The following is a 23180-nucleotide window of genomic DNA, read 5'->3' as shown; positions in this document are numbered from 1 at the left end:
GGATCAGACACACTCCAATGACACACCTTATATATTGTGTATTCAGATTGGGGCTTTACTGCAGCATTTATCTGAGTCAGCTCAACGTCTATTTACTGGACAAGCATTTCTGGAATCCACATCGACGTCTCACCAGTTACTCATTCATGTACACGACGTAAAAACAGAAGATTGACGTCCTGGGGGCCGAGCTGAGCATTTTCCGCTAGATTTAAGGTTAGGGTTAGACATAAGGTTAACAGTGTAATTAAGGTCAGGGTTAAGGTTAGGTTTAAACCAGAGGAGGCTGGTGGGAGGAGCTATAGGAGGACAGGCTCATTGTAATGGCTGAAAGGAGTAAAACGTGGTTTCCATATGTTTCATTTTTTGATACCTTCCCATTTATTCCAGTCCAGTCATTACAATAAGCCCGTCCTCCTATAGCTCCTCCCACCAGCCTCCTCTGGTTTAAAATCACATTTTAAGACTTTGTGGCTTGGCCAGAAGTGACCACCCTGCAGAACTGTCTCCAGGACAAGATTCAATAAATGGCAACCTGCATAAGAACACAAACACACACAGAGTAACTCCCATACTGTCAAGTTTTACTAACTGCCATTTTGTATATCTATAACAGCTCAGTATATTCGGACCATCTCTACAGCTCTTTTGATTACGAGCCATGTTTAAGGTTGCCTACTGCCCAATGGAGATTCTTTATACTCTCTGCAAACCTTTTACAGGGAGCAAACAGCTTCCCTCCTTTTAACTATAAGGAACGTTTACAGTCCATTTTTGATGCAGAACAAATTTCATACAGTATCAATTGTGCCTATTCCATAGGACATACAGTAACTGAAAGATGTTATCAGCAACACTGTTATTGAGGTCAAGGCTCTTTATTAGATCTGCATACTGTACCCAAATACTGTTCAGAAGCTTTGGAAGGCAAGGCAGTGGCCTGGTTATGAGGACTATGTCACTGCGGAGGAAAGGAATGTGATAAAGGAGAAGAGGAAGAAGGGAGCCATTGGAGTGTGTATTAGATCCAGCCCAGAAATGGTTTGATTCATTTTTGCTTTAGATAAAACACATGTGCCTGTTTTCACTTCCCGCTCCCTTCGCTTTTAGGGAGCCTTAAAACCGCTGTGAAAAACACACAACAACAAAAAAAAAAACACACAAAAATACGGAAATACTATGAAGAACAAGATCTAAACTAAAGACAATTCCCAGAAACCCATGTCCCTATAAAAACGAATTCAAGTGTATGATGCCGCTTCTAACGAATAACAAATGCGTTTTTTTTAGCATGTGAATGTTGCTTATATATGAAACACGTCCAAACCCCGGGAAAGACTGCAGCCTAGTGTAGGACTAACATGTTAATGTGGCTATTGGCCTAATACAGGATAACGGCCCCCGACTTCAACAGTGCAAAGCATTGTATTGAGGACTCTGATGCCAACTACCAAGCAGGCTCATCATCAATGCCCCTTGACCTTGTGTTCCGTATTCAAATCAGTCACCGTATGAACCACAGTTCCCTCTACTGATGTGCGTGATTATTTTATGAATACCCATTGTTGTTGGTTGTTCCCCAAAATAGAGACAGCTGTGGGAATTTGAGCTACGGACCGCAATGACTCAAAGATCCTTTGAGTGACAATCAAAGCATTCCCCTTAGGACACTGTCCCCTCGAGAATGAACGGCATCGTGCCTCGTTGATGAAAATCATGCAATTCTCAAAGCGATAATATTCCACGACAAAACGAGGCAAAGCCATAACATATCTGTGGAAATGCATTCATTTCAAACCTGTTTCTAAGGCAAATGTGTTATTGGTTGGTCCACGTTTGTTCAAATTCAGAGATGCCACTTGAAACGACGGCCACACCTCTCTACGTCTTTTTGAGTATTAAGTATCATTGTAGTCGCGGAGCTAGGACTATACATGAATGTCCACTTCATAGGGTTTACTCATCTGAGATGGAGATGGAATAGGCCCCTCCTTCTCCTCTCCACACCTCTCCTCGCCCTGAGATCATACAATGTGCAGGGGTTTAGGGAGAGGGTGGTGCTGTAGACTTAGGAGGGGTATTGTAGGCACTTTACTAATATAGGGTATCCTTATGAACATCTGGAATGTGGTGGATGTGAGGAATAGAGAGAGGTGTGCTCGTAGACTTTGCAGGTAGGGTGACGGTTGCCCGGGTTGATTGTAACCAGATTGTGTGTGGTGATAGCGAGATAAAGAGTTTGAGATGGACAACTAGTCTGTCCGGGCATAATCCGTTCTAGACCTCCCTTCTTCTATTCCCTCACCGTGTTGAGGTCAGCACCTTTGGAAAGGTCTTCCTTATCACTTGACCTGCAGTACCTTTTTTTGTCTTACCAAGGGGCCCTGGTGACGTGGAGAGCCGGTGAATGCTTTCAGACAGAGCACTGCCATACCCATTTCCCATTGTTGGGATTTGAATCCTATAGGATCAGTTGATGGATGCACTAGTGGCACTGGACTTACTTCTTGCCAAGTAATGTCTTAGCTTTAGAGAGCACAAGGTAGCATACGTGATATAGCAACGACATTTCAGCGGGTTCTTGCAGAATCACGTATCACCTTGTTCACTATTTAACCGCCACTGTGGTTTCCATATTCCATTCATACATACCTATGTTTAATAGAAGCAATGAGGTCGACAACTTGAATTTGCTATTGTGGTAGTGAAACAGCTCGTGAATCCGCTCATGGATCTAGATATTGGGTACGGTGCTTGCTCTATGCACTGATGTACCAACTGTTTGTGATTATGTGGTCCATGGTGGTTCTTCTGTCCATTGTGGTACCCCGTAGAAAACCAGAAACACACAGAATCATGCACACACACCCACACACACACACACACAATATTGGTTCCACATGAAGTCAGTGAACCGTTACTCCTTTGACATTGGAGGAAAAGCACCAAAGCCTGCCTCTGGGAGAAAAGCAATACTGTTCAGTTGATCCTTGTCTGTCAGTGTCTTTGTATAGTCAAGCCTCTGTTGGTGTATTCAGAAGGATCATGTCGATGAAGAAAATGATCCATACGGCTAGTTACTGCGTTTGTATCTTGTTTTTAGCAGATTCATTTTCCCTTCTGTAACTTTAATCAGATCTGAGAATGTCCAAAAATACCATCGGCATTTCAAGCCTTGTGTGTTACTAAGTGCAGAGTTATCGTTCACTGTTTCAGTATCTCTCGAAGAACACTGTCTGTTCAAGCCCCTCAGTGTGTTCAGATCCGCAAGCTCTGCGCTCGACTAGCCACGTCTGAGCTGAGATCCACAAGCTCTGAGCTTGACTGTGCGTGCCTGAGCTGTGGGGTGCAGCAGTGAGCATGCCCAATGTAGTGCTGCTCTAGTGGTAGTCGCATAGCCGCAGTGATGCATTGTGGATCGCATGTTATGATAGACTAAAAGCTGCAATCAGCTCAAGTCTGCATCGCCGTGGCAGATCCACACGACTCACCCTGAGAGCCGATGTCTCAGGCAACACAGACTAACAGCATGGTTGGTAGTATTATGAGTACTGTTATAGCACAGTCTAATTAAGCATCATTTGATACACTCTCATCACACTTGCACAACCTTGAAATTCAACACATTATGTCATGTGAATGTTCTGCAACTCAAACAAGAACCAATTTCTACCAAAGCATTGTAGATTACATTGCCACAAGGTATATTTATCCAATATAAAGATCGACAATGACAGTCAGGGGACAGAAATAGAAATATATCCACTCAGTCCTAACATTGTCTGCTTCGTATATAGTAGATGTAAGAATCATCTGATTTGATACTAATATGGGTTTCCTGTGGCCCACTGCCGGAGCGACTCCTACTCACACTGCCAAGCCAAGAGTTTGTGAAGTCTGCTCTCTGCTTCCCACATTCCAGTGCAGAGAACACCCACTGTTCCAACCTGCAGTATACTGTACAGAACGGTACAGGTCCCCTGGCCAAACTGCATTTTAAAACACCTTTTCTATGGGCTCAGTTGTGCGCTGTTTTAGCCCACCGAGGCCAAGTGAAACAAACAAGCAAAATAAGTATATATTTGAATCCTTACTACAATGTGCATTTGTAGCCAACTCAAGCTACCCACAGCACAGTTTACTCCTTACTTAAATAGATATGACTTTTACTCTGAGCTCACAGGTAGCCAGGTTACTGCCTGTAGAATCACAACACACACCTATAGGTGTACACAGTTTTTACCCATCATCCTCTACTCCAAGGAGCTGTCCAGGGTTCTGAGGAGGAGCTGTTTTCACTCCCTCACTGGCCTCACCCACGGCGTTACTGTCTGTGGGTAGTAGTCACTACACGGCCAGGCTTGAATGGACTCAAGTGGCAATATCATCCTAACTGATGACTAAGTACACTACATTTGCTATTTGTTATTGGGGTTAAAGAGTGCTGTACTTCCGTAATGTCTTGCTAAATTGTAACGACCACTGTCAAGCCCAAGCTGAGTATGAGGGCTAATGTGGCTCGTGCTGAAGAAAACAGCTCGCCCTCTTACCCACCAAACATACTCACCCACTTACTGTGAGGCAGTCGATGGCTGACCCAACTCAACTCCCTCGGTCTCCAACACGATGCTTCGTTTAATGTGCAACTCCTCTTAATATGTCTCTGTAATAATGTCCCACATTCTCCCCTCTCATAACTATGCACTTCAATCGTTTTTTTCTCTGGATTGTAGAAAACAAGTATACATATATATATATATGAAATAAAGGTTTGCATAAAAGGAGTTATTGTAGTATTTGTGTCTGTCTGTTGCTGAGGCTGTGGAGTAACTTTACTGGCACTACTGTCTTGTAACTTCCCCATATAGCCAACAGGATGACTCAGGCTTACATGTCATGAATACAGGGTTTAGGCATTACAATCACACACTTCCGAGACATCCAATTACTCAAAGTTCATCCCAATCTGATCATTTATTTAACACAGGCATCCCTTTATAAAACATACCAACAACACGTGCAAGACAGACATTCTGATCTTACACAGACAACAACTTCTGCGTCGTATACAATATGTACAGCTATACAAAGAAAGGAAATCTCTATACAAAGAAAGGAAATCACAATATCTTAAAAAAACACACGTCATTAATCAGAACCTTGCACATGTGCATATTGTAGGGATTATTCCAATTGCACACTGGAAATCTATTGGCACACTGTGAATAGGTCTGACCACCTGAAAGTGCACAAGTGAATCCACGATGGGATCTACAGCACGGTATTTCGAGGAGACTAATAACCCCTCCATTGAGGTTCACGTCACGTCACAGCACCATACTCATTTAACATTTGGTAAAAATGCAATTTTCAACTGCATGGCACATAAACTTTACCTACATATATTTTCATGAAGACATTTCACCCATGGACAGTTGGGTGAACATGTTGAACATTGTGCAGTGCGTTTCAATACCCACGTGAAGACGTGGTCACATTACCACGTTACATTTATAAACGTGGTCAGGCACAGCGTGCATGGCTGTCTTCTCGCAACCTCATTGACAGAAAAGACGACAGAGGCACTTGGTGAGAGTCCTGTCTCAAGTGCTCAGCCATGTGAAAAGCCCAGGCTTCGTCCCAAATGGCCCCCTATTCCCTTGATAGTGCACCACTTTCACCCGCAGGGTTCTGATCAAAAATCGTGCACTTTAAAAGGCAATAGGGTGCCATATGGGACGGGGGCCCAGACCGACTGTCTTCTTAAGCGACCGTTTTACACTGCCACGTTAGTGGCCCCTGAGATACCTAAAAATGGCACAAGCCACACCGTGAATAACCTGTAGTAAAGAAGGAGTGTTGTGTGTGTCCGTGTGTGTTTGCGTCCGTGCACTTTTGTGCATATCTGATAGTGCGGGCATGTGTGTGTGTGTTGGTTTGAGTTATGTATTGTTGTAGGGGTTTTAAATTGCACTTTGAAGAGGATTCCTCTTCTATTCCCATGAGCTCTACGTAGATCCGCTGAAATCAGGGAGCCCAAAGCAATAGAGCATCTTGGTCATGGTTTGAGGCTTCAAGGGTTTTTCTAGAACAATAAAGTACACAAGTACACATCAAACCATTACATTGTGTAAAAGACACTATTATTCGTCTTCATTTCCAGGGCAGCAGCATACCTCATCTAGACTTTACATAGAACAAAGTGCAAAGAAACACTATTAAAATGCACTAGTTCCTTGCCTCTCCTGTGTGAGCAGACATATATACATACATACCTCCATGACAGTGTGGATCCAGTTGAGCATATCGTCCACGTTACAGTAGACCCCTGGTCGACCCTCTCTGGCACAGCCGACCCCCCAGCTCACCACCCCCACCAGCTGCCATTGTTCTGACAGGTACACAAGAGGACCACCACTGTCTCCCTACAACACGACCCAACAATTGCATAAGGTACACCGGAATTATGCACTATACACATATGGCAACTGCCAAAGTTGAGGGTGGATACTCTATAGAGTGTCATAAGGTCTTCCCGTTTTGATTTCTTACAGGGCGAGTCGTTGAGCGTACTCACGCCAAAATCTATCTTAGTTTCTCTTCTGTTTTTCTCAAAGCAAACATTCCACTTCTTACCTGACATGCGTCCACTTTGCCCTTCAGGTAACCAGCGCAAAGCATCCTGGGAGTAATTGAGGAACCGTAGACAGTGGGACTGGAGCACTGATCACTGTCTATAAGGGGAAGGGTAGCCTTCTGGAGGCCAGGAGACACTTTACCTGAGGTGACAGTGGGATGAGAAGGAGAAGAGAAGAAAGTGACTATTAATGACATTCTGTGAGAATCATTTTGAGTACATGTGCTTGTGACGAGGGTGAGAGAAAGGCAAGTTTTGTTTGCTGTGTGCTCACCCTTCTCCTCCAGGTAGCCCCAGCCTGTCACCGTCATAATGTCTCCTGCCTTCAGGCCCAGGTTCTTAGGGGGCAAACACACGGGCCGACGAGAGTCTGGTGGAGGAAACAGAACGTTAATGACATGTACTTCTTCATAAATAAATCACAGCCTACTCTCATTACAATAAATATACAGTATTTCCCTAGAGGGATGGCCCATGTTGCAAGACTCATTGAAATTGACAGTTTGATAAATTGGCCACTAGAGGTCAGAATCTACCATGAATGCATTCTCTCTTCCTGGAATCGAACTGCTTTCACAAGTAGATTTTTCCATATCGATATGTAGTGCTTTTAGCATTCATTTTTGAGAGTGCTGAGAAATGTTCTTCATGGTAAGTATATTTAAAACCAGAATAGGTGGATGTGGGGCATTTGTTATGTCTAGCCTTTGAGAAACCTGGAACTGTCCAGCAAATTCAGTACCACAGTCTGTGCATCCCTTAAACGTCGCGTCGGGCAAGTGACATACCTCCTACAGTGATGGGTTTGGTCAGCCTCATCATGGCCAGGTCGTAGTCATTGCGGGCTGCGTTGTAGCGTCCGTTCAGTATGATCCTGTCTACATACGAGCCTCCCAGGGTGCCCATGTAGGTCCTCCCAGACACCACCTGCCAGCGACTCAGCTCTTTCTTACTACTGTAGGACCAGGAGAGGTAAGAGGTACAGAGGTTAGCAGCAGGACCTCTGTCTCTAGATGCTTAAGCATAGTATACGATTGCATACTTTATGGGAGTTTCCACATTGGATGGTCAAAGTTAAATCGTTTATGTCTGGTTAAGCTAGCTGTAGATATCCAGAGTAGACACGCACACATTCTACAGTGTATATGATTTTACATTTGTGTAATTTAGCAGACAGCAATTAGGGTTAAGTGCCTTGCTCAAGGGCACATCAACAAATGTTTCACCTAGTTGGCTCGGGGATTCGAACCAGCAGCTTTCCAGTTACTTGCCCAACGCTCTTAACCGCTAGGCTACCCGCCACCCTATTGGGTGTCCAGTGGTACTGACCCAGAGAAGCAGTGCGCTGCTGTGATGACCCAGCCTGGTGACACCAGTGACCCTCCACAGGTGTGTTGTCCGTTCTGCTGCAGGCTCACCTGCCACGGCCACTCTTCTATAGACGCATCCACACCCCCCACGATACGGTCCGATCGCCCCCGCTCTCCACAGTCTGACACACACACAGGGGAAAGACCGTTTAGTCCACTGAAGAGTTTTGTAAAGTACTAAAGGTAGCATCACAGGAGTTGCCTTTTACGCGAAGGTAGTTTGGCGAGAAAATATAGAATTAGCAGTGGGGTAAAACGCAAATTAGAACTTTGGCAGTTAGCGTTGCTACCTGTCAGTTAAGTAACACACTCAATCTAGCACTGACCCTTTACAAAGTGGCTTGTTGCCTGGATACTGTCATGTTTGCCTGCACTCTCCATCACTGTCAGAGATGGAGATTGTAGTCCGAACCCATCTGTCTGTCTCTGTGTCTCAGTCTTTCTGTCGCGATCTCTTGTACAACTCAACACAACTTGGATGATGAATATCACTCAAGTCTTTTCCAAATGACCAGTCGGGTGGAAAGAGTGGGGGAGTCCAGTAAAGTGGGAGAGGAAGGTGACATAAAGTGCATTCGGAAAGTATTCAGACCCCTTGACTTTTTCCACATTTTGTTACGTTACAGCCTCATTCTAAAATGGATTAAATAGTTTATTTTCATATCATTTCACACAATATCCCATAATGACAAAGCAAAAAAATTTTTTTTACAAATGTATTACAAATAAAAAACTGAAATTTCACATTTACAGAAGTATTCAGACCCTTTACTCAGTACTTTGTTGAAACACCATTGGCAGCAATTATCCTCGAGTCTCCTTGGGTATGACTCTACAACCTTGGCACACCTGTATTTGGGGAGTTTCTCCCATTCTTCACTGCAGATCCTCTCAAGCTCTGTCAGATAAGATGGGGAGAATTGCTGCACAAATATTTTCAGGTCTCTCCAGAGATGTTTGATCGGGTTCAAGTCCGGGCTCTGGCTGGGCCACTCAAGGACATTCAGAGACTTGTCCTGAAGCCACTCCTGCGTTATATTGGCTGTGTGCTTAGGGTCGTTGTCCCGTTGGACGGTGAACCTTCACCCCAGTCTGAGGTCCTGAGAACTCTGGACCAGGTTTTCATCAAGGATCTCTGTACTTTTCTCCGTTCATCTTTTCCTCAATCCTGACTAGTCTCCCAGTCCCCGCCGCTGAAAAACATCCCCACAGCATGATGCTGCCACCGCCATGTTTGACTGTAGGAATGGTGCCAGGTTTCCTCCAGATGTGTCGCTTGGAAATCAGTCCAAAGAGTTCAACTTTGGCTTCATCAGACCAGAGAATTGTTTTTCCATGGTCTGAGAGTCCTTTAGGTGCCTTCTGGCAAACTCCAAGAGCGATGTGATGTGCCTTTTACTGAGGAGTGGCTTCCATCTGGTCACTCTACCATAAAGGCCTGATTGGTGAAATGCTGCAGAGATTGTTGTCCTACTGGAAGGTTCCACCATCTCCACAGAGGAACTCTGGAGCTCTGTCAGAGCGACCATCGGCTTCTTGGTGATCTCTCTGACCAAGGCCCTTCTCCCCTGATGTCTCAGTTTGTCCAGGCGGCCAGCTCCAGGAAGAGTCTTGGTGGTTCCAATTTTCTTCCATTTAAGAATGATGGAGGCCACTGTGTTCCTGGGGACCTTCAATGTTGCAGAAATTCCTTGGTACCCTTCCCCAGATCTGTGTCCCGACACAATCCTGTCTCCGAGTTCTATGGACAATTCCTTCAACCTCGTGGTTTAGTTTTTGCTCTGACATGCACTGTCAACTGTGGGACCTTGTATAGACAGGTGTGTGCCTTTCCAAATCATGTCCAATCAATTGAATTTACCACAAGTGAAACAGGATGCACCTGAACTCCATTTTCAGTCTCATAGCCTAAGGGTCTGAATACTTATGTAAATAAGGTATTTGCTTTTTATTTTCAATAAATGTGCAAAAATGGCTACAAACCTGTTTTCACTTTGTCGTTATGGAGTATTGTGTGTAGATTGTTGAGGAATTATTTTATTCAATCCATTTTAGAATATTGCTGTAACCCAGGGGTGGTCAACTCCAGTCCTCGAGGGCCTGAGAGGTGTCACTTTTTCCTCCATCCCTAGCAAACCCAGCTGATGAATCAAATTGCATTCTAAACTGAAGCTCCTGATTAGGTGATTATTGGAGTCAGGTGTGTGAGCTGGGGCAAAACTGTGGCACCAATCAGGCGCTCGAGGACAGGAATTGCCCACCCTTGCTGTAACGTAACATAAAGTCAAAGGGTCTGACTACTTTCCGAAAGCACTGCAGTGTGAGGCTGGGTATCAGAGGCAGAGGCAAGGCTTACCGGAGCAGGTCAGGGAGATCACGGATCCTGAGTTACACACCTGGCTGCAATCAGACAGAGAGGGGAATTCAACACACAGTACATGTGGTGTGCATAGAGACACATTCAAAACACAATGACCAAACATCATAGGTAGACATTGAGTAAGATTCCAGAGTTAATCTTCAGTGTCGGTTTAGTGTCAGTCAGACATAACATACTCGTACTTCTTGTTTCCTCTAATTACAGAAACAAGGATGGGGAAAGAACAGAAACTCCTAAATTGTTTGTGTCAGAAAAACAGAGAGTATTGCATAGTCAGAGACACACATCGAGAGAGAAAGAGAGAGAGAGAGATGACTGTAACGTGTACGCTGGGAGTCGGAGAGGGAGTACACGTAACAACGATGCAGTTGTACGCATCACAAGTAGAGAGAGACAAGAAAAGGAGGAAAGAAAAAAGAGGACCTGTTTTTCCAGTTCCTTTGGGTGTTTTAGAGTAAACAGACAGGGTGGTGCCATCCCATATGTCATGAGTGGCATTCAAGCATTCTATTTGGCATGTCACAATTGCCTGAGCCTACACAGCCATCTTCCTACAAACAGTGGCAGTGGGATGGGAGCAAACCAACACAAACTCAAACACTGAATAGTGAACAGTGTAACAGTGATGCAGACATAACTGCATGGTCAATATAGTCATTTACTTTTTATTTAACTTTTATTTTACAAGGCAGTTCAATAAAGAACAAATGACTGTTTACAATTATGACCTGGCGAAAATAAGACAAGTACCATAAGAGAAGTACAGACAGAAGTACGCAAAGTGGGGAACATTCATTTAGACCTGTTTCAAATCTCCATTTACTGCACTGATGAAGATAATTATCCAACCGTATTTCATACCAAGGAACTGTGTATATTTTTACTGATCCGTTCTCCTTTCTGTTGAAACTAAATGTCACAGCTGGAAAGTGTCCGAGTGAACGTCGGAACACTGTAGAGTCACACCACGGTAACAGGCTCAATTACGACCCATCTCCTAATGCTTACCGGTCAATGACAGTCTGGTAAATGGGGGTGGTTTCGGCTGCGACCCTGACCCCTGAGAACGGTCCTGTCTTCAGGGACGAGGACAAGTTCCTCACTGAGATGGTACTACTGACGGGTTTACTGTGGGAACGAGTGGAGACGGAGAGACATTTTAAAGACATTTAAGAGATACTGATCATGTAAAAAAGGGTTGCTCGGTGAGCAGTGAGTGAGTTATGGAGGGAGGAGACCCACTAGGTGTAGCCCAGCTGCTGACAGGCTTTCTCTGTGTGCTGCTGGGTCCAGTCCTCACTACACACACTCCTCCATCCTGTCCCGTCACTGTAGATCTGGAGAACACTCTGCTCAGAGACCAGACGTACTGCACAGAGAGAGAGAGAGAGAGAGAGAGAGAGAGAGAGAGAGAGAGAGAGAGAGAGAGAGAGAGAGAGAGAGAGAGAGAGAGAGAGAGAGAGAGAGAGAGAGAGAGAGAGAGAGAGAGAGAGAGAGAGAGAGAGAGAGAGAGAGAGAGAGAGAGAGAGAGAGAGAGAGAGAGAAAAGAATGAGAGGAACCATATAGAAGTGACACAGAGACAGATGTATAAAGATGTATAGATGGAGTGGTGTGTGTGAGTACCTGTCCGTGTGTGTTTGTATATGTATGCATGCTTGTGTGTTTGTGCATGTGTATGTGTGTGTGTTTACCTGGAAAGGTAGTGTTGACCGTCATGTTGGTCACACAGGTGAGCTCGTCCTCTCCTCCTGAACAGTCCGCCATCCCATCACACGCTTTGTCCAGGGGAATGAACTTCACCGACCGGGAGCAGAAGAAGAACTTACTGTTGACCAGCTGCGCGACTGGGGTGAAAGGAGGAGAGAGTACAGGGTCTGACAAGTTCAGAGACAGGGACAGAGACAGGTTCAGAGACAGAGACAGGTTCTTGAAATAATATGGTTTGGCGACTGAAATGAATCATTCACACAAGTTTTGTGGAATCAAATTGTATAAGGTTGCTACTGTTTGATTGTGAATCATTGAGCATTTGCACAGGGGGGGAGAAGTACTAGTATGTCTTGTGTTAGCGAAGGTTAGGAGAGGGTGCAGAGGTGGGCTTGCGTCCCAAACGGCACCCTATTCTCTACATATTGCACTACTTTTGACTGTGCTACTCTCGATCCCTATGGGCGCTGTTCAAAAAGTAGTGCACTACGTAGGGAGTAGCGTGCCGTTTGGGATGCAGATATGATGGGTGTTGAAGCTGGACTCACTGAAGTAGCCAGCCGTGGCCAGGATCCCCAGCATTACCAGTACCATCAACACGGTGATCAGGACCCTCTTCCTCGACGAGGACTTCCCTTTCTGGGAGTTCGGAGCCGTCATGAGTGTTCTTTTTCGACCAGGCCGCACTACAACTGAGAGAGAGGAAGATAGAGACAGAGCAATCAGCATTTTGTAGCTATTTCAAACGTAGACACGTGCAACTAAAGCATAATTGGACAGTATGACATTGCATATTATTCCATTCTTGTGCAATATCATTTCAAAATGTATCAATTCCACAACAATGGCTTACCTTGTTGTCTAGGATTTAATGGTCTATTGCCTTCTTCAGCGAGCCAGGTGTCAGTCTGGAGAGAGAGAGAGAGGAGAGTGAATGAGACAAAGGGGGTCTTACTGTGCTCAGTGCAGAATGAGTGACAGTGTGTACGAGTGTGAGGTTCTAGGGTCGAGAGAAGGGGAGGCATGACAGATTGGATCAGGAGCACACACACGAAACACAGTGTGCCTCCCATCACAAAGTTGTGTTTTGACTGTCACTCCTAGTGCTGTGGGCACAATTCCAAGGCCCGGTCCGACACAGAGACAGAGACAGTCATATGACACAGGCTCAGGTGTGGTTCTCTGCTCTGTATGTAGTTGCTTTACGCTGTTCGATTCCACTCCATTTAAGGGCAATAGATCTTAAATCGTGGAGCATGTTATATACACAGTAATATAATGAGTCAAGCTATACATGACTTAATTCAAGTTATGTAATTGACAGTTCTGCCCCAGCTTTACAAATATATTGTGTTATAGAATATACACTTGGTTAACTGTTCTCTATATGACATTGTGTTCATGATTATAGAATTGTTCAGTTGTACAGAAACGCAACTACCTGCCATCATAACTGTCATGAGTCATAGGTCATTGCCTCGGTGTATGAAACCTGCTGACTGGTGAAACAACCGGCACGATCCGAAAGCAACAACATCCCAAAATACCAGTGACAAGCCTCTCAAGCAGTCTGTTAGGTATCTACAGTACTGTCTGTTTTGTCCGATCTCTCCAACTGGCGGCACAAATCTGTCACCAGACTAATACACTATGTGTACAGTCTACGGACTGTCATCTGGTCCTTCCTGACACGCTGAGCAACAGCGAACCCAAGTCCTGCTGAGAGGCTGTCCTAATATGGACGCCCCCCCCCCCATACAATACACCACCCCGCAGATATGGAGGGTCATACTGGCGGAGGGACAAGGAAGGTGGTTGCTATAGGGAGGGACAGGGCTCTTAGTGGCTGGGTAAACACAGTGCTTAACTGCTGCTGGTCTTCTGTATTTAAAGTTCTGTGCTTTTGTTTACAGATTATACCATTAAACCCCAAATCCAAAAATACTTCTTTTAGTTTTTCTAGCTTTTTTTATTGGTACAGTGGCTTGCGAAATATTCACCCCCCTTGGCATTCTCTTATTTTGTTGCCTTACAACCTGGAATTAAAATTGATTTTTTGGGGGGTTGTATCATTTGATTTACACAACATGTCTACCACTTTGAAGATGCAACATATTTTTTATTGCGAAGCAAACAAGAAATATGACCAAAAAAAATTGAAAACTTGAGCGTGCATAACTATTCACTCCCCCAAAGTCAATACTTTGTAGAGCCACCTTTTGCAGCAATTACAGCTGCAAGTCTCTTGGGGTATGTCTCTATAAGCTTGGAACATCTAGCCACTGGGATTTTTGCCCATTCTTCAAGGCAAAACTGCTCCAGCTCCTTCAAGATGGATGGGTTCTGCTGGTGTACAGCATTCTTTAAGTCATAACACAGATTCTCAATAGGTTTGAGGTCTGGGCTTTGACTAGGCCATTCCAAGACATTTAAATGTTTCCCCTTAAACCACTCGAGTGTTGCTTTAGCAGTATGCTTAGTGTCATTGTCCTGCTGGAAGGTGAACCTCCGTCCCAGTCTCAAATCTCTGGAAACAGGTTTCCCTCAAGAATTTCCCTGTATTTAGCGCCATCCATCATTCCTTCAATTCTGACCAGTTTCCCAGTCCCTACCGATGAAAGACATCCCCACAACTTGCTTCACTATGGGGATGGGGTTCTCGGGGTGATGAGAGGTGTTGGGTTTGCACCAGACATAGCATTTTCCTAGATTGCTAAAAAGCTCACATTTAGTCTCTTCTGACCAGAGTACTGTCTTCCATATACATGCCTTTGGCAAACACCAAACATGTTTGCTTATTTTTTTTCTGCCCACTCTTCCGTAAAGCCCAGCTCTGTGGAGTGTACGGCTTAAAGTGGTCCTATGGAAAGGTACTCCAATCTCCGCTGTGGAGCTTTGCAGCTCGTTCAGGGTATCTTTGGTCTCTTTGTTGCCTCTCTGATTAATTCCCTCCTTGCCTGGTCTGTGAATTTTGGTGGGCGGCCCTCTCTTGGCAGGTTTGTTGTGGTGCCCTATTCTTTCTATTTTATATTAATGGATTTAATGGTGCTCTGTGGGATGTTCAAAGTTTCAGATATTTTTTTATAACCCAACCCTGATCTGTACTTCTCCACAACTTTGTCCCTGACCTGTTTGGAGAGCTCCTTGGTCTTCATGGTGCCGCTTGCTTGGTGGTGGCCCTTGCTTAGTGGTGTTTCAGACTTTGGGGCCTTTCAGAACAGGTGTATATATATACTGAGATCATGTGAGAGATCATGTGACACTTAGATTGCACAAATGTGGACTTTATTTAACTAATTATGTGACTACTGAAGGTAATTGGTTGCACCAGTTCTTATTTAGGGGCTTCATAGTAAAGGTGTTGTGCGATTGCAGTCTTGAGTCTTCTTGGGTATGACGCTACAAGCTTGCCACACCTGTATTTGGGGAGTTTCTCCCATTCGTCTCTGCAGACATACTCAAGCTATGTCAGGTTAGATGGGAAGTGTCGGTGCAAAGCTATTTTCAGGTCTTTCCAGAGATGTTTGATCGGATTCAAATCCGGGCTCTGGCTGGGCCACTCAAGGACATTCAGAGACTTGTCCAGAAGCCACTCCTGCGTTGTCTTGGCTGTGTGCTTAGGGTCGTTGTCCTGTTGGAAAATGAACCTTTGCCCCAGTCTGAGGTCCTGTGAGCTGTGGACCAGGCTTTCATCAATGATCCCTCTGTACTTTGCTCCGTTCATCTTTCTCTCGATCCTGACTAGTCTCCCAGTCCCTGCTGCAAAAAAAACATCCCCACAGCATGATGCTGCCAGCACCATGCTTCACCATAGGGATGGTGCCAATTTTCCTCCAATCTTGATTTCATCACACCAGAGAATATTGTTTCTCATGGTCTGAGAGTCCTTTAGGTGCCTAAACTCCAAGGAGTGGCTTCCGTCTGGCCACTCTACCATAAAGGCCTGATTGGTGGAGTGCTGCAGAGATGGTTGTCCTACTGGAAGGTTCTCCCATCTCCACAGAGGAACTCTGGAGCTCTTTCATTGTGACCATCGCGTTCTTGGTCACTTCTCTGACCAAGGCCCTTCTCCCCCAATTGCTCAGTTTGGCCGGGTGGCCAGCTCCAGGAAGAGTCTTGTTGGTTCCAAACATAATTTTAGAATGATGGAGTCCACTGTGTTCTTGGGGACCTTCAATGCTGCAGACATTTTTTGGTACCCTTCACCAGATTGGTGCCACAACACAATCCTGTCTCGGAGCTCTACGGACAATTCCTTTGACCACATGGCTTGGTTTTTGCTCTGACATGCACTGTAAACTTTGGGACCTTATATAGACTGGTGTGTGCCTTTCCAAATCATGTCCAATCAATTTAATTGACCACAGGTGGACTCCAATCAAGTTGTAGGAACATCTCAAGGATGATCAATGGAAACAGGATGCACCTGAGCTCAATATAGAGTCCCATAGCAAAGTAAGGTATTTCTGTTTTAAATGTTTTATACGTTTGCAAACATTTCTAAAAACCCGTTTTTTTGCTTTGTCATTACGGGGTATTGTGTGTAGTTTGATGGGATTATATATATTTTTTAATCCATTTTAGAAGAAGGCTGTAACGTAACAAAATGGGGGGGGATATGTGTGTCAGAGAGGCGGACACACTTTGCCTGACTGTAAGCGTCCTATGTCAAAGCCTCAGATGAAGTAACTGCTAGACATGGGTTTGCGTTCAATTTGCCTTGGAGTGCTTCCACATGTAACACAACAGTAAGACCAGAGATACACATTTTTCCCCATTAAGCTAATTTCATATTGATATTTAATTAATTTACTGTATAATCCTCCATTATATAAAATAATTTGGACGGCTACAGGGTATGATACCAGTCTCTCATTAAGGAAAATGCTTGCTCATTTAGGAAAAGTGTTGAAAGACAACGGCAGATAAGTGAAACAGATCGGTCCCATAAGATTAGCATTAAACACAACACGGATTGCATGCCTGTGCACACGGACCGTATGTAAATGTTGATTTGAATGACACACTCAAACGCACAGAGACGCGCGAGTGTGTCATTCAAAATCTTTTATGATTTGCATGAGTCATAGAGACGCTGCTGGTTGGTGGAACTCTCCACGTAGATGTACTGTAAACATAAACTAATCTAGGTGAACATCAGCAGGCTATGTGACCAGGAAATATGGTTACAAAGAGCGAGCAGAAAGGAGAGAAAGAAAGAATGGACGGTAGACTACAGAGGTGGGAGAAGAGGAGGGTGAGCCAGTTCAACTTGACATGTGACTATGCACATCTTGGAGCTGACAGCTGACTGCCCAGTACCAAACAGAACATAAATGCCTGCAATGTTTCATCAAAGGTGACCAGAAATATACATCACATAGGAAACTATTGAAAACAGAGACTCCTAGTGATTTGTAGACCACATATAAACTAGAGATCACTAACTGCTGGCCCTTCTCCATTCATTTACTCAAATGTGTATCTTGAAGGATCGCCTACTTTGCAACAAGACATCTAACAGTACAACCCAAACCTGAATCACACAATCTGCTGTATGTCAATGATGACCTCATTGCAAGAATTCAATTTGACAAACAGTTGGCATACAAGGTGTGGTGGAATAAAATCCCAGAGAGAGAGAGAAATATGCAGAGAGAGAGAGAGAGAGAGAGAGAGAGAGAGAGAGAGAGAGAGAGAGAGAGAGAGAGAGAGAGAGAGAAATATGCAGAGCAAGACAGAGATAAAGAGAGAGAGAGAGAAAAAGAGAGCGAGAGAGAGGATAAGTTAAACATATAGAAGTGACCTGTAGACAGATGTATGCAGATGTATATGCTTGTGAGGGAGCAAGACAAAGGTGTGCTCAGGTAGTTTGGCCCATTTGGCCCATGCAGTGGAGTAAACACTGGGACTAGACCCAGTTTGCATTTGAGGAAGCACTTTGGGAAGCAGAGCTGGGCCACAGAAGGTTTCACTGATAAAATCACTTGGCATGTTTCACCCTGGTGTATCAAAAGGTGCTCTCTCTCCTTTGTGGGTTGTACTTTAAAGTGAGAGATTAAAAAAGGCCTTTAGAGAAGTTACTTGTGAGTTTTAATCTCCAGCAACAAACACACAGACACATTCATGCGCACTCATGGGCAAACACACGCAAATGCACACCAGTTCTTTACACGAACTGATCGCTGAACACTTAGTCTTTCTGGCACCAAGGCACATCGTCTGCCCTACGTAATGCTGCAGGCTGACCACAAAAACGACAGACGTGTACAATCCCAATAACCCCAATCTATGTCTATTTCATACATATAGATCTCACAAGAATCTAGACATTGTCAGAACAGTCGCCTCAAAATGAGGCTTTAAAACGTCAACATGGTAATACTTTAAAATGCACTTGAGGATCGCTTTGCTTTGCAAGGGACTATTTGCATACATAACAATTGTTCACTAAACACACAGACCGTACATTTATATACTGGTACACATGGCCATGTTATCCCATATGTTTCGTTTTCTCTAAAGGCTCATCCCTGTGAACCCGTAAACCACCACTGTGCGAGTCCACAGTAAGAGCTGAGTGACAGGTGATCAATACTACTCCACAGGCGATTAGCCCGATCCCCTATTTTCACAGACTGTAGTCTCCATCGCTACTCACACTCATGGTGCTGAAGTCCCCTCTCAGCTGGCCCAGACTCACAGGTCACAGGGTACAGAGGATGCAGTGTACTTCACTCTTTGGAGCAAGTAGATCTCCCTTCAACAGAGTCTCCCTTCCCTTCGTCTTGTGCCTTCTCTCCCTCTACCTCTACAGTTTTACCTCTCACAACTCTGTGCCGGTCCTTACGGTTATTCTCTCTTCCTTTCTATCTTTTTCTCTCGCCCTCTCGAAACCCTGTTCTTTGTCCCTCAATTCACAGGCAGTGAAACTTGATCTGTCCTGCAGGCTGCCTAACTTGCCCTGCTGCTGTAAAAGTATGCCACTGTATTAGCGACTGCCGGTGTGTTTCTGTGCGTATCCGTGTTGCGGAAATCCACAGGGATTTGTTGTGAGTGGCCCAGCCCCATGCTCGCTAAACAACACCAAACTAGTATCTGTAATAGGACACCTTATCCTCTCTCTACGTGTGTACTTCCTCTATCTCTCTCCTCACACAAACTACCTCGACTGATCTGGTGGCGCTATCTCTCTCTTTTTCTGTTCCTCTATCTCTCGTCCATGAATGTATGAAAAAAATGCACGCACACAAATAAGCACAGACACACAGGAACAGACATAGGCAGACGGACAAAGCCACACACACGTACACACGTGCACGCACACATTCAAACACAAGCACCTGATGTGTGTAGTGAGTCGCCTTCAGGTCAGGGCGTGGGCCAGTCCTGTCCTGTTGTTTTGACTGAATAATAATTAGTCTGTAGAATCAGTTGGAGTTCCAGTCCGACTATGCTCTCTGAGCCAGAGGACATATGTCTCATAACCCAGGAATGCATACGTGATCACATTCATATTTTGGGCCAGAAACTTGTTTCTACTGTAACTCCTCTTTTTCAAAAACCCTCCTCACTAGGGGATTTGACAATCGTATTGCCAAAAGCTTGATATAATATCCCACCCCCCCTCAGGCTAAGTGTGGCACGCGGGTGACATTTCTGGGAACGTTTTAATTGTGTCACTGGAGTAAATAATCGGTCAGTTTCCTTCTGGGTTCTCAATGTGTCCTTCCTTCCAGTCAATGGTCAACAATAGGTCAATTTGTCTTTGATTTCAACTAACAGCTTGCCTACTCTAAGTGATTCATAACCCAATAACTTACTTCCCTGTGAGCCCACCCGTTTCCTCATTGAACAATGCTGAATTGCTAGACAACATCGAGCAGTAACAAATGAACTCTGACTTCAATACAGATCTGTGGCTTTGTGGTCATGCTATACAAAAGGTTTACAATGTACTCAAGGGATCAACACAGTCAAAACAGTCTGTGTACGTGCAACTTGCCTGGTTTACTTTGCAGAACCTAGGTGGTCTCGTGTTCCCCGAGAGGTTATGTGAGAGTGATCGAGAGAGACGGACAGTCAGAGAGAGAGAGAGACAAAGAGAGGACAGGATAAAAGAGAATGGTCCTCTGTTGAGAACAGAAGCCGGTTGTAATCCATGATGACCCCCACTGTGACCCCTGGCCCTCTCATCACACTACTGTTTTCCAACTTCAGAACAAGGAAGTAATGCAAATGGAGAACTTTCTATTGGCTTCAAAGTTCGCCTCCGTTAACGAGCCCCGCCAAACCAAAATATCTTCTGAATAAGACGTTGATATGTCAGCAATAGATAACAAAACGCCGTTCCACAGTACAGTACAATCGAAGTGTCACCATGAACTGTTCGTGTTATTGCCACCCAACTGTGATAAAAAGTTCAGACACTGAAATAAAGAGTCTGAACGGAGGGAGACAGAGAGAGTGAGGTGAGGGATGCAGAGCGAGAGAGAGTGTGAAGGAAGAGAGGGAAAAGAGGAATTTGAATCGTCTCTACAGCAATGACAGTATAGCATAGTCTGTACAAAATTGTCTGGGATTGGTTAAATATTATCCAGACTGGCGCTGCTGAACTAACGTTACCCTCAGGCCTCTATAGTTGTGTGGAGTGATTTATTACGTTTGCTTTAGTGTCCCAATACCTAACCTTGATTATCTCACAATCACTATCTTTAAATCTTAGTGCAAGCTCAATCAAAATGGACATTGACCATCCTCTTACCGAAGATCATTTTTATCAAAGTTCTCTCCTGACCTGGCCTGGCTTCTGTTAAACTGACACGCCAAACTGCATGAGGTTCTGCAGCCATTGTTCACTCTCCACACTGTCATTTAGAAATAAAATAAAGCCTGCACAAGCAATGGTGCCCCCACATAATTGAATTACACTAAAATGCACAATAATGCACAGCCTGGTCTCATAGACTAGACGTAACATAGTACATGTAAATCCGAGATGTTCAAATTAGTATGATATGTTACGTTTGGTATGGTTACATGAGACAGAAGGTTACTTAATGCAAAAACAAAAGTAGGGTGGTTGGACGGGGTGAATGGGTAGGTGTATAAGTAAACATCTAACAACCCAAATGTTTTGTGTTCAAATCTCATCAAGGACAACTTTAGCATTTTAGCTAAATACAACTTTTAGCTACTTTGCAACTAACCCTTCCCCTAAAGCCTAACCTTAACCATTTAACCATTTAACCTAACTCCTAACGCTAACATTAACCCTAACCTTAACATTAAACCCTAACCCCTAGCCTAGCTAACATTAGCCACCTAGCTAAAGTTAGCATTAGCCACCTAGCTAATGTCAGCCACACAAATTGGAATACGGAACATATCATACATTTTGTAAATTCGTAACGTTTTATATGAATTGAAATTCATAAAATATTGTACGAATTGCAAATCGTAACATATCATACGAATTGTAATTTGTAACATATCGTACGAAATGGATGTACCATATGTACCATACGAAACGTAACATATCACAATAATTGGAGTATCCTGGATTTCATTTTACTATGTTACGTCTACCCCTGAGTCCAGGTTGCAATACACAACAACACACAACACAACATTGCTTATTGAACCCCATAGAGTCTACTGACGTGCCGGTGCATCAATCTAAGTAACATCATAAACAATTCCCATCAAAATCTGTCAGTTTACGTTAGAAATATCTGCAATCTGTGGCAGCCTTCTGCATTTGCCTGGAAGGTGGCTGAGCTACAGAGGTGTTTGTCAGACCATGAGACATCCCAAAAATGTGTCTTCTCACAAAACATCTGTAGTGTCCGAACGTTTTGGCCTACAGATTATCATGTCCATTCTATGGAAAGGGGGGACTGTCAATAACATGACCCCCACAAGTGTGAAGGTAACCGATACTATCTTTAAAAAATGTATGGAAGTATGAAGGTAGTTCTGTGCCTACCCCCCTTTATATATATATATATATATATATATATATATATATATATATATATATATATATATATATATAAATATTTGCATACCTACAATTCAAAATCAAATAGCTAAATGATCCATGGCATGACCATCTTAAAACAAGATGGTCATTCCACGGCTTAGAATCTTAAGAATTAAATGATCAAATTGTGTCACTCACATGAGGTTAACCAGTTACTATTGCCTGTCGGTCTTTCACCCTGAGTCCTAATCAGGTGGTCTCTGGTTGTTGGAGTCAGTGTTCGCCTGGTGGTCTTTAGGGGTCCACCTGGATCCTTATAGTAAGACTGCAGAGGTAGAAGTGAGCTTTGAATATGCTTGCACTTCTCTACACCTCCTCAGTCCCTTTGACTACAATGTTCAATATAACGTTTTACGTGCCAGAACCTACCCTTTCTTCCTGCTTCCTTCTCTCTCTCATTGTTTGTGTTGCTCAAGCCGGCCTACCTAGGGAGCAACCTTCCTTTTATGCGATCCCACCTCTCTCTCACTCTCTCAGTTTTTTTTTAGTTTTTTTTTTTAGCTTAGATGGTTGAGAATGAGTCCAGGGAAACATATTCAGACTTGTTTCTGGTCAGTGTGTTGTGTCCCCCTCACTCTCACGTTACACACCACCTCTGTCTGTGTGCTGGAGGTATTGGATATAAGGAAACAGTTCAGGGAAAATACTGCTCTGTGATGACGATTTCAAACGGAATCGGATTTATAACATTTTAAATTGTCTAACATCGAGGTTAAAATAGATAACAGGCAGGTCATGCACGATACTCATACTCTCTGTGAAGCTTTTTCTCCGCCACCTCAAGGTATCCCCTCTATACGCACCGGTGTCGGTGTATGTAGAAAACAGTCAGACCCCTACCCCGATGCCAACACTATTGATCAGTAACTATGGGCTCAGAGATGGGAACATTGTCTCAATAGTCTCATTCAACAGTTATCAGTTCTGTGTAAATGCTGTGTGTCTACAGTGCCTTGTCTTTTTACACATGTTGTTGTGTTACAGACAGAATTTAAAATGTATTCAATTTGGATTTTTTTGTCGCTGGCCTAAATACAATA

General features: G+C 44.0%; 1 protein-coding gene across 5 annotated transcripts; it reads right to left on the bottom strand.

Annotated features, from left to right (window-relative positions):
* Positions 1-4945: 4945 nt before the first annotated feature.
* LOC120028861 (transmembrane protease serine 4-like) lies at positions 4946-22702 on the bottom strand. Of its 5 annotated transcripts, XM_038974114.1 has the most exons (14): positions 22510-22545; positions 22279-22405; positions 12949-13003; positions 12644-12787; positions 12080-12262; positions 11630-11756; positions 11396-11515; positions 10364-10407; positions 7967-8129; positions 7426-7592; positions 6912-7007; positions 6637-6779; positions 6276-6425; positions 4946-6085 (listed from the first exon to the last, which is right to left on the bottom strand). In XM_038974114.1, the coding sequence occupies exons 4-14, from the start codon at positions 12753-12755 to the stop codon at positions 6074-6076; spliced, it is 1317 nt and encodes a 438-aa protein (XP_038830042.1). In that variant the 5' UTR covers positions 12756-12787; positions 12949-13003; positions 22279-22405; positions 22510-22545; the 3' UTR covers positions 4946-6073. The 5 variants fall into 5 exon arrangements, with proteins under 5 accessions (XP_038830042.1, XP_038830038.1, XP_038830041.1 ...); XM_038974110.1 differs by lacking the exon at positions 22279-22405 and having other exon boundaries at positions 22510-22702; XM_038974113.1 differs by having other exon boundaries at positions 22279-22700.
* Positions 22703-23180: the final 478 nt, after the last annotated feature.

This window comes from Salvelinus namaycush, chromosome 34, assembly GCF_016432855.1.
Source record: "Salvelinus namaycush isolate Seneca chromosome 34, SaNama_1.0, whole genome shotgun sequence".
NCBI classification, from domain to species: Eukaryota; Metazoa; Chordata; class Actinopteri; order Salmoniformes; family Salmonidae; genus Salvelinus; species Salvelinus namaycush.
The sequence above is the reverse complement of the archived record's forward strand: the minus strand, read 5'-3'. Positions and strand labels throughout refer to the sequence as shown.